The sequence below is a fragment of the Acomys russatus genome, chromosome 28, assembly GCF_903995435.1.
Source record: "Acomys russatus chromosome 28, mAcoRus1.1, whole genome shotgun sequence".
In the NCBI taxonomy this organism is placed as follows: Eukaryota; Metazoa; Chordata; class Mammalia; order Rodentia; family Muridae; genus Acomys; species Acomys russatus.
The window spans coordinates 18,329,698-18,346,460 of record NC_067164.1 but is presented as its reverse complement, the minus strand read 5'-3'; the positions used below and the strand labels follow the sequence as shown (position 1 = coordinate 18,346,460).

At 44.7% G+C, this 16,763-nt stretch overlaps 1 protein-coding gene across 1 annotated transcript in view; it reads left to right on the top strand.

Moving 5' to 3' along the window:
• Ccdc158 (coiled-coil domain containing 158) overlaps positions 1–16,162 on the top strand; it is a 57,523-nt gene extending 41,361 nt beyond the window's left edge. Inside the window, exons 20-24 of the mRNA XM_051170698.1 lie at positions 3,121–3,180; positions 7,046–7,113; positions 10,732–10,887; positions 15,276–15,383; positions 15,937–16,162. Coding sequence (XP_051026655.1) covers positions 3,121–3,180; positions 7,046–7,113; positions 10,732–10,887; positions 15,276–15,383; positions 15,937–16,013 — 469 coding nt within the window. The 3' untranslated portion in view covers positions 16,014–16,162. The remainder of the gene's footprint in view (positions 1–3,120; positions 3,181–7,045; positions 7,114–10,731; positions 10,888–15,275; positions 15,384–15,936) is intronic.
• The last annotated feature ends 601 nt before the right edge of the window (positions 16,163–16,763 follow it).

Sequence of the window (16,763 nt, the reverse complement as noted above, 5' to 3'; positions counted from 1 at the left end):
CTTTATTATTATGTATATAGTGCTCTGCCGACATATATACCCGCAGGCCAGAAGAGGGCATCAGATCACATTATAGATGGTTGTGAGCCACCATCTATGTGGTGAGCCACCCATGTGGTTGCTGGGAATTGAACTCAGGACCTCTGGATATGTAGTCAGTGAGCTTAACTGCTGAGCTATCTCTCCACCTCCCCTGTTCTTTCTTGCCTATTTTAAATCTTGCTGGTTGTGATCCTCAGCTTTCTGTCATTATAACAAAGTGCCTGAAGAACAAATGTTGATGGCCCTCACATCCTGGAGGCTCCAGCCCACAGTCAGGACACCCATGGCTTTGGGACTATGTTGAGGGTATCAGATAGCAAATACTATGAGACTGGCTGCTCGCCTTATTGCTAAGAAGCAAGAGAGAAAAGGGCCTGGGATCACAGTTCCCTTGGACGTCACACCCACTGTGACTTAAGCACTGCCCACAAGGCTCCACTGCCTTCCAGTAGACCCAGGCTGGGGACTGAGCTGCTCTTTAGCTCATCGCACTTACGAGAATATTCGGCATCCAGAAAAAAGCGCTCGTTTAGCCATGTGACCTGTTAGTGTAGTATGCCATACCACAGGACTTTCTCAGCATTTATACATGTTTACAATGGCTTTGTAACTTTGAAAGGTGGTCCAGAAGGAACTTAAAACAGCATCAATATGAGACTTTTACTAAAGACAACCCTATAGTCATCAATAGAATAACCAAATTCTAAATGAAATCATAAAAAAAAAACCTGAAGAAAACCTATAACATTCTATAAAACTCTAAAAAGGACAATTTCTGAGAGGAATGTAAGCAAAAAGAAAAAAGAGAAACATTTGTTCATTATTCAGAGACACAGAGCCCATTGCTTTAAAAACTCCATCATGGCCAGGCAGTGATGGTGCGTGTCTTTAATCCCAACACTTGGGAGGCAGAGGCAGGCGGATCTCTGTGGGTTCCAGGCCACCCTGGTCTAAGCAAGTCCAGGACAGTCAGGCCTGGTACACAGAGAAACCCTGTCTCAAAACAGCAACAACAACAACAACAACACAGCAACAACAACAACACAAAATGAAAAACTGTCTTCCCACTGCCTGCTACAGTAAACCCTGGCCTCTCAGCCTGACATTGAAAACTCTGACTTGTAGCAGATGGTCTGTGCTGCCTAGTATTAAGTCAACCTAGTACAAGCTAGAATTGTTTTGAGAAGAGGAAACTATATTTGAGAGAATACTTCCATAAAATTGGCCTGTAGGCAAGCCTATAGGGTATTATCTTGAATGATTGACATGGAGGCTCAGTCCACAGGGAGTGGACACAGCACTGGGCAGGTGGTCCTGAGTTGTTTAGGAAAGCAGGCTGAGCAAAGCCATGAGGAGTAAGTCATAAGGCAGCATTTCTCTATGGCCTCTGCTTCAGTCCTTCCTCTAGGTTTCACTTTGTAGACCAGGCTGGCCTCAAACTCACAGTGATCCGCCTGCCTCTGCCTCCTGAGTGCTGGGATTACAGGCGTGCGCCACCACCACTCCTGGCTCCTTTTTCTAGGTTTCTACCTTGAGTTTCTGTACCAACTTTCTTCCGTGATGAACTGTGTTATCAGCAAAGTAAACCCTTTCCTTCAAGCTGCTTTTAGCCATCGTGTTTCATCACAATAACCATACCCCTAAGACCATACCCGTTCACTGCTCTGCTGTCACCCATACCTTAAGACACATGCACTGCTGTACTGTCACCCATACCCAAGACACACCTGCACTGCTGTACTGTCACCCACACCCTAAGACACACCTGCACTGCTGTACTGTCACCCACACCCTAAGACACACACACCTGCACTGCTGTACTGTCAGCCATACCCTAAGACACACACACCTGCACTGCTGTACTGTCAGCCATACCCTAAGACACACACACCTGCACTGCTGTACTGTCAGCCACACCCTAAGACACACACACCTGCACTGCTGTACTGTCAGCCATACCCTAAGACACACACACCTGCACTGCTGTACTGTCAGCCACACCCTAAGACACACACACCTGCACTGCTGTACTGTCAGCCATACCCTAAGACACACACACCTGCACTGCTGTACTGTCAGCCACACCCTAAGACACACACACCTGCACTGCTGTACTGGCTCTAATCTAACCAGATCACATACACACCTTTTTTTAAAATATTGAGGCAGGATCTCAAGCATTACCAGGAATGGGTGATCTTGAATCAATTCCAGATGCTTCTGCCTCTACTGCTAGGATTACAGGTACAGGCTGTTCCCTCCCCTCCCCCCCGCCCCCGTGTGTGTGTGTTGATCAAACCCAGCACTTTGTACACAACAGGCAAGCACTGCACTAAGCTGTCTTTAGTCCCCAATTGATTACTCTCAATTCCTAATGTTTCACTTTTCCTTTTTAAGATTTTTTCTTATATATATTTATTTATGGTGTGTGTGTGCGTGCGTGCATGCGCACACGCGTCTCACAGCTGTCTTCCTTTTGACTTCACGTTTTCTTCCCAAAGAGCCAGAGCTTTAGCCTCACTCTTCTGAGTCTGTATCTGCCCCCAAATTAGTGCTCAAATGAGAACATATTTTATCATAAAGCTAACACTTGATGATCTATCTAGCTATTAATATAAAAATAAATTGACCTTAGGGTATAGCTTGTTCTTACACACAGCCATCGGTTCAGTTCCCAGCACCCTTCTCTACTAAAGAATAAACTATTTCTTGCACAGATTTCTATTATATTAATAAGAAAATAACTCTTCCCCCCTCCCCCATGTCTGTCTGTCTGTCTGTCTGTCTCTCTCTCTGGTGTACCCTTCCCCCATTTCCTCTCCCCGTGCTCATTTAATAAATCTTATATAATAAAAAAAAAGGAAAGAAAATAACTTATCTTTTGTGTGTGTGTTGTTTTGTTTTTGTTCTCTAAGACAGGAGCTCACATTATGTAGCCCTGGCTGTAGACCAGGCTGGCCTGGAATGCGCAGAGATCTGCCTGCCTCTGCCTTCTGAGTGCTGGCATTAGAGGTTTGGGCTACTGTGCCCACCTTTAAAACACTGTATCTGTAATGTCTCCTGTTTTCCTACCAACAGAAGCAACAACTCGTTGAGGGAGTCCACTGAAGGCAGCAAATCTAGCGAAACCCTGAGCAGGTGAGACATGATTTCACTGCCCCTAAGTTATAAAATATTCTTTTTGTTCTGTTCACTGATTGAAAAGACCATGAACTCTGTAATGCACAATGTACTCTCCTAGGCCCCTGGGGTCTATACCACTGATTAGCCAGGCTTCAGTCCTGGTCCTCCAGTTACATAAAATTATAATAATGTATGCTTATAGAATACTTACAGAAAATCCTTACTTTAAATTTTTTTCATTTTTATGACCCATAAAAGTATAAACTAGCTATCTTTCTTAAGAGTATGAAAAATGTTTTTCTGGGACTCCTAACATTTGCATATATTTTTATAGTGTGTGTGTGTGTGTGTGTGTGTGTGTGTGTGTGTGTGTGTGTGTGTGTAAGTAGGAGTGAGGGTATCTCTGACTGTTTTGTCTGCTCTTGGGATCCTTTTTCTCCTACTGAGTTGCCTCACCCAGCCCTGACATAAGGCTCTGTGCCTAGTCATTTGTAACTTGTTTTGCCATGTTCAGTTGATGTCCCTGGGAGACCTGCTCTTTTCTTCAGGGAAATGGAGTGGGAGTGGATCTAGAGGAGAGGGGAGGGGTGGGGCGAAGACTGGGAAGAGTGGAGGAGGGGGAAACTGTGGTCAGGGATGTATTGTATGAGAGAAGAATTAAAAAAAAAAAAGAATATGAAAATGATTACATTCTTGGAACTGTTTAAATTTAGTTATTGTACTGGCTGGTTTTATGTAACTTGACACAGGCTGGTGCCATCAGGGAAGAGGAGCCTCAGTTGAGGAAAGGCCTCCATAAGATCCAGCTGTAGGCACGCCTGCTGGGACATTTCCTAATTAGTGACTGATGGGAGGGCCCAGCCCACTGTGGGTGGTGTCAACCCTGGGCTGGTGGTCCTGGGTTCTGTAAGAAGTCAGGCTGAGTAAGCCATAAGGAGCAAGCCAGTAAGCAGCATCCCTCTGCATCAGCTCCTGCCTCCAGGTTCCTGCCCTGTTTGAGTTCCTGTCCCGACTTCCTTTGGTGATGAACAGTGAGGTGGAAGTGTGAGCCAAATAGACCCTCTCCTCCCCACGTTGCTTTGGTCATGGGGTTTCATCACAGCAGTCGTGACTCTGACAGTAAAGAATGGGCTCAAGCCTCTGAGGGACATTGAAGGCCAGAGAGGATAGTTTACAATAAAGCTTAGTTGTTTAGGGGATAAGATCTTTTTAGATCAAGATAAAGAAGTTAAGTTATTAGAGTTGAGATAGATGATGAATTTCATTCAGAAATTTAAACCCAACAAGACAGGAAAGATGTTTACTTCAAGCTGGACAAATACAAATAGTCAAACCACTATGACTGTAACAGTTATAGAACTCAGGATTGTCACGTGGTCCTCCCTGCTGTATGTAGTTTATTTTATACATATGTAATAACTAAATTTATTAAAAAAAATAATGGGCTCACTCATCCCTGCGTCCCCAGCCCTTGAGCACATTGCCCACCAAGAAACCATTCAGTAGATATTTTTAGTGAATGAATCAAGGCAATATCATAAATATTTTCTGTCTCTGCTTCTTGATCACAATACAGTACATTGAATCTTTTTAAGTCTGTCTTTCTTTTCATCTAAACAGAAATGATGTGTTGATTTTCTTCTTCCTTGTGCCTATGAGTAATACCTATATTATATTATAATTCCACCCCTCCTGTCTCCAGCTGCTTTACAGCTATCTCGTTTTGTCTGTGTGATCTATGTGGTAGCTGTTATCTTCCTATATTTAGGCTAGAAATGAAGACTCTGAATGTGTAAGGAACTTGCTAAGGGCATTCAGCTTGTAAATTCTGAAGGCCATGTTTAAACTTGAGCCTTAATGGCAGCAACTACTGTGTACTGCCTCTGGGGACCTACACTGAGCTGCCTGGCAGATTGCCAGTCACAGGCATGGGGCAGACTTACTTCCCTGAGGTAACAAAAGTTCCACTGTAGAGTTTCTTTATGATGAGACGAATCTGTTTCTTTCAATAATGACACTGTCAATACTTTATTATAAAAAAAAAAAAATCACTGAAAGCTGGGCATGGTGGTGCACACCTTTAATTCCAGCACTTGGGAGGCAGCAGCAGAGTTCAAGGCCAGCTTAGTCTACAAAGTGAGTCCAGGACGGCCAAGGCTACACAGAGAAACCCTGTCTCAAAAAACCAAAAAATAAAATAAATAAATCAATAAATAAAATCACTGAGAAGATATTGTTTTACAATTGAATTGCCAGCATAGCCAAAGACATCTAGATCCTTAATCTGCATTTATATAAAATGTATTATGATAATCAACTGTCAGTACAGCTTTCCAGGAAGTTCACTGTTTGCTTTTCAGAGTCTGAGATTTATAACATGTATAAGAAGTCATATCATTTTCCCTCTAAAAACCTTCACATTTAGTGTGTGTGTGTGTGTGTGAGTGTGTATATGTGTGTGTGTGTGTACACATGCATGTGCCAGGGCACATGTGTGGAGGTCAGAGAACAATCTGTGGGAGCCAGCTCTCTCCCTGCACTGTATGCTCAGGGACTGAGCTCAGATCGTCAAGGCCAACACAAGTACCTCTCCCTGATGAGCCACCTGGCCGGCCCTCATACCATTTTTCTTTGCTGTAATTACAGTCTTACTATCCCATACCACTTTTGTTCTCTAACTCAAAATTACTATGAAAGTGATAAAGTAACTTCCAATACTTATCTTCATCAGTCATCTGTTTGATAACATCCCGTTGTCACAGTGACAATTGTTGTAAGCTCAGTCACCCTGAACATTAAGACTATACATCTCAGGACTGACCCAGGAATGGCCAGGCCTGTTTCCACCTACTGATCTGGCCACATCTTCTGTAACCTCATATTATTAATGCTGAGTTCTTGCTAACTCTCTTTGGTCTTTTTCTGGTCACTTGTTTGGCATGTAGCCCTGGCTAGCCTGGAACTCAGATCCCCTTGCCTTTGCTTACCACACTCAGCTGGTTTCTTCATTTTAAAATGAGTGATTAACATTGCAGCCTATAGGATGCATGAGAAAATGATTTGTATTTATAACTGTTATTATACAAAATTAATTTCCTAACCAAGCTTCTATTGATACAGTTTTAGTGAGTGGGCTGGGGAATGTCACTCAGCTGTTGACACAGTGCTTGCCTGGCATGCACAGAGCCCCTCATGAACCTCATGGTGGACACCTATAATCCCAGCAGGTTCAGGCAGGAGGGTCAGAAGTTCAAGGTCATCCTCAGCTACACAGTGAGCTGTAGACCAACCTGAGCTAGAGACCCTGTCTCAAAAGGGGGAAAAGATCATCTTGAGTGCTGAATGCAAAACTATAATATGATCTTGGGTTTCCCACTACAGGTGTTTTTCAGAGCCTCTAGAGCTCGCAGATCTAATGGGGCATCTTGAGCTTATATTTCAGGCTCTCACATTTGCCTGTATTGGTTTACATTGGCCATATATCTTAGTACTGTGCTTTAGAAAGGAATGTTTGCATTGGCATTTACATTAGCTTCTCTGACTCTTATATCTGAAAAAAACGCCGTGAAGGAGGAAAGTGTTTATTGTAGCATATGGTGGTTCAGGCTGTGCTTGAACTTCATGGCAGGAGGAGGTGTATGTGGCAGAGAGGAAAGTAGAAAGTGGTGAGAATACTGGAAGGGACCCTCGAAGACGAGCCTGGTGGGTGGCTTACTTCCCACCACTAGGCGCCTCTTCCTCCTCCTCCCCCAGCATCTTTCACCCAGAGCCTGTGTGATCTAACCATCTCCGGGAACGTCACACGTGGCCGCCCCGCTGTGCACCTTGGTACTCTTAGGCGGAAGGTCAAGATTAACCTACACACTGTTCTTGTCCCCAGAGAGCCAGTCACAGTGCACACAGGAGACCTGGAGGACCCGTCTCGCTGCTTCACGTTCACGTCCACAGGTGAGCTCTCAGTGAGGTCTGCAGAGGTACCTCACTCCCCAGACCAAAAGCCAAAGTCAGCGCTGCAGGTTTAAGCCCCCACTAACTCTGCCCTCACTTCCTCCAACCTCTGTTCAGTCACTGTTTTACCCACCTTGAACTGTTAGTGAACCTGATAGATGTCTCCCTGGTGGGGCTCTTGCACCTGCAGTGCCACCAACACTGCCAACAACCTCATCCTCTCTGAAGCTGTGTTCAAATGGCACTTTCCTGGCAACCATTCACTCGCGCCACTTATTAAGAAATGCCAACCGTCCCACCCTGCCCACTCTCCGTACCTCTTCTGCTCATGGCACACAAGGTACACAGCGTCCTCTAACACCCCATGTAACTTACTAGCTCCTGCTGCTACTGTATGCCACAGCCTGGGAAATAAAGCTCCCCAGTCTTTGGTTTCTTGATACACCCCGGGCGTTTAGAGCCTTCCTGACACTAAGCAGGCACTGAATAAATGCTTGTTGAGTGGCTACAATAAAAAGGGGGACTCGTGGGCTGGAGAGATGGCTCAGCCGTTAGAGGCTAGGCTCACAACCAAATGTATAAAACGGGAAAACAGTGGCTCGCCACATCACTTCTAGTGCATTACAAGGTGATTTCCATAAAAACAGCTTCTGAGAGGAAGAGGAGAGACTGAAAGAGCAAACTCTGCTTAAAAGTCGCAAAAGACTCAAAATGGGAAAGAAAAACAAAAATGTTACAGAGAATGACTTAAATCATATCCAGAGAACAAATTACAGAAAGCAAATTTAACTAGGAAGAAAAATCATGGAGAGTGTGTTAGAAACCGTTAATATAGTTCAACTTACAGAAGAGAAAAGTAGTTGGGAAAGAATAAAAATTACAGTTATTCAGTAAAGCCATGGTTATAAGTCCGGCCAGTACTAATGTAAATAGGGAAAATTAAATATAAAGTGAGAAGCATTTCATGTGTATAAGCTAAAACCAATGCAGTCTGTGCTCTTATGTGTAGTGTGTGCAGGTGCACATTTGTGTGTGTGCGCAGGTGCACACGTGTGTATGTGTGTTGAGATCTGAGGTCAGCCTTGAGAATCACTCCCAGGATGCTGTCCATCTTGCTTTCTGAGACAGAGCTTTTCGTTGCCTGGAGCTTACACATTAGGCTAGGCTGGCGGCCAGTGGTCCCCAGGAAGTCTTCTTTATCTGCAGCACCAGTCCTGGCATTTCAAGCTTATGCCATCCAACTCAGGCACTCTTGTTGGCATAACAAAGATTTTACCAACTGACCTATGTCTCCAACTCATTGTCATTATTGTTTTAATGATTAGTTAGAACAGGAGAGTGATACTCTTGCCTTACTAGATTACTGTAAATGAGAACATATTCTGAACACCGTAGAAGACTCTAACCCCATTCGGCATCCTTCCAGCTTTCACACAGGTGGTGCTCTGCAGACCCATTAAAATTTAATCACAGTTGTTATGTCTTAGCTTTCTATTCCTCTGATAAAGTGTGGTTACTGAAAGTAACTTGGAGAAGAAAGGATTTCTTTGGCTTACAGTTCTGCAGTACATCCATCATCAGAGGAAGTCAGGCAGGAACCTGGAGGCGGGAGCTGAAGCCGAGACCATGGCTTTATGCTCACTGGCTCACTGGCTTTATCCTCATGGTTTGTTCAGCCTGCTTTCCTATACAACCCAATCCAACTGCTGACATCACACACAGTGAGCTAGGCCCTCCCACATCAATCGTCAATCAAGAAAATGCACCACAGGCTAGCCCACAGGTAAAGCTGATGGAGGCATTTTCTCAGCTGTGGCTCCTTCCTCCCAGATGACTCTAGCTTGTGTCAAGCTGACAAAAATCAACAGGATAGGGTTTTGCTAATTTCTTTGTTTTTGTTTTTTGAGACAGGCATTCTCTATATAGCCCTGGCTGTCCTAGAACTCGCTATGTAGACCAGGCTGGCCTTAAACTCACAGTGATCCACTTGTTTCTGCCTTCCGAGCACTCAGATTAAAGGTATGTGCCACCATGCCTGGCTTAGGACAGGTTATTGTATTTTTCTGTTCAATTAATATCCACTTTGATATGCTGGTATTTCGATACTTAACTTTCCAACTAGCATAATTTTACTTAATGCTTTTAATGTATATTTGAGGGTGATAAGATTTCTCAGTTCCTGAAACTATATATTTTATTCTCATTTTGAGGGACTATTGAGTATAGAATTCCAGGTTAGATTTTCCTTTACCACACTTTAAAAAAAAAAAAGATTTATTTATTTATTTATTATCTATGTATGCAGTGCTCTGCCCGCATGTGCACCTGCATACCACAAGAGGGCACCAGATCTCATTACAGATGGCTGTGAGCCACCATGTGGTTGCTGGGAATTGAACTCAGGACCTTTGGAAGAGCAGCCAGTGTTCTTAATCTCTGAGCCATCTCGCCAGCCCGTTCACCACACTTTTAATGTGGGTAATTTCCCCCATTTAAGGTTTCTGCTGTATCTACTAAGAAGTCAGCTGTAACGTTAACTGATGCCTGCTTAAATGCAACATGCCTTTCCCCTCCTGTCTGGTAGCTGTGATATTTTTGCCTTTTGTTTGCTTGTTTGTTTTAGCAGTTCTCAGCCACATGTCCGTTTTCCTTCTCTGAGTAGAGCACATCTCGAGTTTGAATCTATGGAAGTCTCTGCTTGACTGCTCATTGTCTGGTCCCCTGTGTATCAGTCTCCACTATTTGGACTTTGTCTCTTGGCTTTGTACCATGTCATCTTTTCTCCTTACATACTCAGTTTTTCTTATGTGATACTTTGTGAGAAATTTTATAGATTGAGATTGCCTTCTTTTAGACAAAATTTATTTAGTTGTTGTTGTTGTAGCTAGCTAAAAGCATTTGACAGTCCCAGGTCAGTTTGATCAAATCAGCAGTGGATCTGATGCGAAGCAAGGCCTCTGGATCTCAGCGCTCTCCACGTTCTCACCCTAAGCCAGGCCTATCCAGAGGAACAACCATAAGATGTTTCTGTAACTAGAGACTGCCGTACATGATCAGGGTGGCCGTCCTACAAAGGCCATCTGCAAGCTGGTAGCAAGGGAGAACTGGTGCTTAGCTAAGGATCTTGAAGCTTCAGCCAGGGGGGAACCATGCTACCGCAGTGGGCGGCTGGAGCTGAAGGCTTGCTGAGAGTCATTGATGAGTTTACACTCACGGTGACTGACCATGCTGGGCACTGATGTCCCCAGGTGATGGCAGTATCAAAATTAAGTCCCTTCTGGAAGAATTAAGCTAGTGCCCACGGACGAGCTCCTGTACCACTTCTTGTTCCAGGCTGGATTTGGCCTGTTGACAGTGCTACCCACATATAAGGTGGGTCTCCCCCAATCCACCTTGTTTATGTAAATGCCACTTGTCTCTGGAAACTCCCTCATAAACAATCTAGGAATGTGCTCTACCAGTTTTCTAGATGTCTCTCCATCTAAGCCATCACATGAGGGCACTCCTGTCATTGCTAGCATTTACTTGTGAAAGGTCTGACTTTTTTTTTATAAGAGCAGTACACTGTTTTGTTTTTTTTTAACTAATTCTCTTTTTACTTTGTACTTACAATTTTAGCAAGTCCATCTGTGAAAATTTCAACTTCTCGTTCATTCAATTCTCCTAAGAAGTCTCCAGTTCACTCCCGCCTGACCAGTTCTGCCGAGGAGTCAATAGGCTCCACACCACAGTATCGGTCGAGCAAGCCCCTCCACTCGCCCGACTCGGCAAAAGGTAAGAGTGAGCTAGCTGATAGTGTTGATGTTGCTGAGTGATCTCTTACACCAGGGGCTTGTGGGATTCTGCACGCTCCTCTTAGATACAACCTGCAGTTGGTTCCGTAAGGATGTGCTGTTTAAATTAAACAGCTATTATGTATACATGCTTATGCCTTAGTGTAATAAAAGTGTGAGTACTATGTAGAAATAGATCTCTACTCTTGTCTGGCATGAACAGTGAACCTTTTTTTCTGTTTTGTTTTGCTTTTTTTTCTTAATAATACCTTGTATCTAAGTGCTGAGACTTTCCACTCTTATTTAGTTAAAACATGGCTTTCTTTCAGCCAGCACCTTTGAAAGTGTAGGTGTCTAGTTAAAAATCTCATCAAAAAATTTAAGTTCAGTTTTTGTTTATAAAAATAAAATTAAAAACCAATATGGTTTGTAGTAAGTGCCTTAGAGTATATGAGTTGCATATGTGTTGAATTGGACTTGAAATGTTTTTCATTCTATACAGCAGTGACTAAAACCAGCCTGGCACTCTGTGGCATCATCCCCATTGATAAGGCATTAGCCACACAAGGTGTTGTGTCATTGGCAAAACATCTTAGTCCAGATCCTTAAAAAGTACAAAAATCAGAACCTAATCACATTTGAGTACATTTTATTGTTTACTATTTTGTGCATTATACCCTCTATCTTTTGTATCTAAGCTCTTTGTGTTGTCTCATCATTCAGGAGACACAGAAAAGAGCTCTCCAAAGTCCAAGGCCTGGTCTCCATAGTAAACTCCAAGCTTCCCATGGCTACATAGTGGTACCCTGTCCATGGCTGCAGAGTGACACCCTGTCCATGGCTGCAGAGTGACACCCTGTCCATGGCTGCAGAGTGACACCCTGTCCATGGCTGCAGAGTGACACCCTGTCCATGGCTGCAGAGTGACACCCTGTCCATGGCTGCAGAGTGACACCCTGTCCATGGCTACATAGTGACACCCTGACCATGGCTGCAGAGTGACACCCTGTCCATGGCTGCAGAGTGACACCCTGTCCATGGCTACATAGTGACACCCTGACCATGGCTGCAGAGTGACACCCTGTCCATGGCTGCAGAGTGACACCCTGTCCATGGCTACATAGTGACACCCTGACCATGGCTGCAGAGTGACACCCTGTCCATGGCTGCAGAGTGACACCCTGTCCATGGCTACATAGTGACACCCTGACCATGGCTGCAGAGTGACACCCTGTCCATGGCTGCAGAGTGACACCCTGTCCATGGCTACATAGTGACACCCTGTCCATGGCTACAGAGTGACACCCTGTCCATGGCTACATAGTGACACGCTGTCCATGTCTACATAGTGACACCCTGTCCATGGCTACATAGTGACACCCTGTCCATGGCTACATAGTGACACCCTGTCCATGGCTACATAGTGACACCCTGTCCATGGCTACATAGTGACACCCTGTCCATGGCTACATAGTGACACCCTGTCCATGGCTACATAGTGATACGCTGTCCATGGCTGCAGAGTGACACCCTGTCCATGGCTGCAGAGTGACGCCCTGTCCATGGCTACATAGTGACACCCTGTCCATGGCTACATAGTGATACCCTGTCCATGGCTACATAGTGACACCCTGTCCATGGCTACATAGTGACACCCTGTCCATGGCTACATAGTGACACCCTGTCCATGGCTACATAGTGACACCCTGTCCATGGCTACATAGTGACACCCTGTCCATGGCTACAGAGTGACACCCTGTCCATGGCTACAGAGTGACACCCTGTCCATGGCTACATAGTGACACCCTGTCCATGGCTACATAGTGACACCCTGTCCATGGCTGCAGAGTGACACCCTGTCCATGGCTACATAGTGACACCCTGTCCATGGCTACAGAGTGACACCCTGTCCATGGCTACATAGTGATACCCTGTCCATGGCTACATAGTGACACCCTGTCCATGGCTGCAGAGTGACACCCTGTCCATGGCTACATAGTGACACCCTGTCCATGGCTACATAGTGACACCCTGTCCATGGCTACATAGTGACACCCTGTCCATGGCTACAGAGTGACACCCTGTCCATGGCTACATAGTGACACCCTGTCCATGGCTACATAGTGACACCCTGTCCATGGCTGCAGAGTGACACCCTGTCCATGGCTACATAGTGACACCCTGTCCATGGCTACATAGTGACACCCTGTCCATGGCTACATAGTGACACCCTGTCCATGGCTACATAGTGACACCCTGTCCATGGCTGCAGAGTGACACCCTGTCCATGGCTGCAGAGTGACACCCTGTCCATGGCTGCAGAGTGACACCCTGTCCATGGCTGCAGAGTGACACCCTGTCCATGGCTGCAGAGTGACACCCTGTCCATGGCTGCAGAGTGACATCCTGTCCATGGCTACAGAGTGACACCCTGTCTGTGGCTACATAGTGACACCCTGTCCATGGCTACATAGTGACACCCTGTCCATGGCTACATAGTGACACCCTGTCCATGGCTACATAGTGACACCCTGTCCATGGCTACATAGTGACACCCTGTCCATGGCTCCATAGTGACACCCTGTCCATGGCTACAGAGTGACACCCTGTCCATGGCTACAGAGTGACACCCTGTCCATGGCTACATAGTGACACCCTGTCCATGGCTACATAGTGACACCCTGTCCATGGCTACATAGTGACACCCTGTCCATGGCTACATAGTGACACCCTGTCCATGGCTACATAGTGACACCCTGTCCATGGCTACAGAGTGACACCCTGTCCATGGCTGCAGAGTGACACCCTGTCCATGGCTACATAGTGACACCCTGTCCATGGCTACATAGTGACACCCTGTCCATGGCTACATAGTGACACCCTGTCCATGGCTACATAGTGACACCCTGTCCATGGCTACAGAGTGACACCCTGTCCATGGCTACAGAGTGACACCCTGTCCATGGCTACATAGTGACACCCTGTCCATGGCTACATAGTGACACCCTGTCCATGGCTACATAGTGACACCCTGTCCATGGCTACAGAGTGACACCCTGTCCATGGCTACATAGTGATACCCTGTCCATGGCTGCAGAGTGACACCCTGTCCATGGCTGCAGAGTGACACCCTGTCCATGGCTGCAGAGTGACACCCTGTCCATGGCTGCAGAGTGACATCCTGTCCATGGCTACAGAGTGACACCCTGTCTGTGGCTACATAGTGACACTCTGTCCATGGCTACATAGTGACACCCTGTCCATCGCTGCAGAGTGACACCCTGTCCATGGCTACATAGTGACACCCTGTCCATGGCTACAGAGTGACACCCTGTCCATGTCTACATAGTGACACTCTGACCATGGCTGCAGAGTGACACGCTGTCCATGTCTACATAGTGACACTCTGACCATGGCTGCAGAGTGACACCCTGTCCATGGCTGCAGAGTGACACCCTGACCATGGCTGCAGAGTGACACCCTGACCATGGCTGCAGAGTGACACCATGCCTGTGACTACAGAGTCCGTCCATGGCTACCAACTGATAGCCTCCTATGACTTCATAGCCTATCCCTGGCTGTGTAGTAATACCCTGTCTCAAAGAAAGCAAACAAACCACACATAAGTGTAAAGAATCAGCTAACTGACCTGCCAAGAGTAATTGCTAGAGGAGGGGGCATTGCCTGTAACATCGCACAGTAATACAACATTTCCCCCACTTTCAGCATTATTTCTGTTCAAATATCCCTAAGCTATTGTCTTTCATCCTCTTGGATTGAAAAACTTTCAGACAATTATCTTTAATGCTATAATTACAACAAAAAGGGTATTTGGAGATAAAAAAATCAAGTCAGCAAAAGTGCTTTCAAAATTATTCATCTAGTCAAGATTGAGATTAAAATTCAATTCTTCCATTTGCTAACCAAGTATTTTCAGAAACTGACAGAACTTACTAGAGACAGCGGGCCTTTGTCACATCATAGGGTCACTGTTCTGTGTCAGCATCCATACAATTTCCCACCATGTAGACCATCAGACCTTAGGTGACAGTTTCACAGTGAAACATGTGCCAGTGTCTGAATTAGATCCTGCCCCCATTCCCCAGTTAGGGACTCCTCGGGCTTGATGTATAGCTGACCCATACAGCATGTCACTAATGTCTTCTCATGAGTCCATGTTTTAATACGATGTTGAATAGTAGTAAGTCAAATTGACTTGGAAAAAAAATCAAATAAACTAATGCTGCTGCATTTAAATGGGAAACTTTTTCATTTTAAAACAGTGTTTTAAAGTTTTCATAAGAAATGTTGTTTAACATGTAATGTGAAAATTTATAAAAGAAATAATGAATAGACTTTTAATATCACATCTAAGCAATTTTCTAATAGATCCACAGTCTCCGTCACTAGAAACAACAGGAAAAACATGCCGAAAACTGCAGAACAGACTGGAAAGCTTGCAAACCCTTGTAGAAGATTTGCAGCTGAAGAACCAAGGTACACGGCGCAGAGGGCCCCACGGCCGGGGTTAGCCCAGTGACAGGGTCCCCGCGGCTGGGGTTAGCTCAGTGCCAGAGTCCTTGGACTAGATGCAGTGCCTGGTAGGTTGGCGCTTGAAGTTCTGGATAGTTTTAGAGGGCTTTGGCAGAATTTATCAAAATTTAAAGTAGAGGTCTGTAGATGCAGCTTGGTGTTAGGACATTGCCTAGCATGTACAAGACTATGGGTTGAGTTCCCAGCAAAACCAAAGCCAAACCCATTATGTGCATGCACGCAGGCGCACAGAGCAGTCCTCCCTAACTGCTTTCAGTAATGACTGACCCTGGAGATTGAAGGAAGGGAGGCTTTCCTGTTACCCTCTCAAGGCACTTAAATTATGCTCTTTTTATCTCATGCTGCTTATCGGAGGCTGTTTCGTTTATTTATCACGGCAGCCTTTATGAAAGTACTGCATTGAATGAAGTCTTAGGCACCTCTGGGCTCAGAGTGTGAAGGGATTTATAACCTGACTTGATTTTACAATCTAACTTTGTTTTATTGATATTTTTAGCAATGTCTTCAATGATCAGAAATCAAGAAAAGAGGATTCAGAAAGTGAAAGACCAGGAAAAAATGTTACTAAAATGATGCATTGCTTGCCTGCTCTTTATAGAGGGCTGATGCCTGATTAATTGTGGTGTTACTTATAACTAATTAGTGCCCTGTGGACTTTTTTCTTTTTATGGGATATTTAATAAAAGATACCCTGTCCTGTAAACTCTATTTTGAAATAAACTTCTTGAATGCTCTTACAGTAAAACATCAAACACTACCAGCTAGTTTTGAAAGTATTCATAAATGACAATGTATTAATTGATGCTAATTCTATCATGTTGATATAATTGTTTAAAATTATTTCACTGGTTATGAGATTGTAGAGTAATTTTTTTCAGCTTAAACAAGTTCAGAGTTCTGGGGGGGGGAAACATGTTCATATGGTGTTAAGGGGTTCAGTGCCAAGAACAGAAGGACAAACTCCAGCACGCTGGACAAACACCAGCCTTGTGGCGACCTTGAACTCATTGTTTGTTCTGTCAATATTAGTAACCAACAAAACTTTGGTGCCCCCAATCAAAACTTTTAGAATCTCTCCTCTTGCATAAAACTAAAGAAAGAAAATACTTTGTTACTCTTTAACAAATGAGTAGATAACGTCTACATTGGATTAATACAATCTACCTTAATTAAATTTCAATACATCAGGAATATTTGTATGCAAACCAAATCTAATGAGACAAGGATGACAGACGCTTAAGTGTTTTACTTGTGCCTAACCACTAGAGATAATGTGGCAGGAGTGAACTTGCCCAAAAAATGTTTTCTTCCACTCCCTAGTAC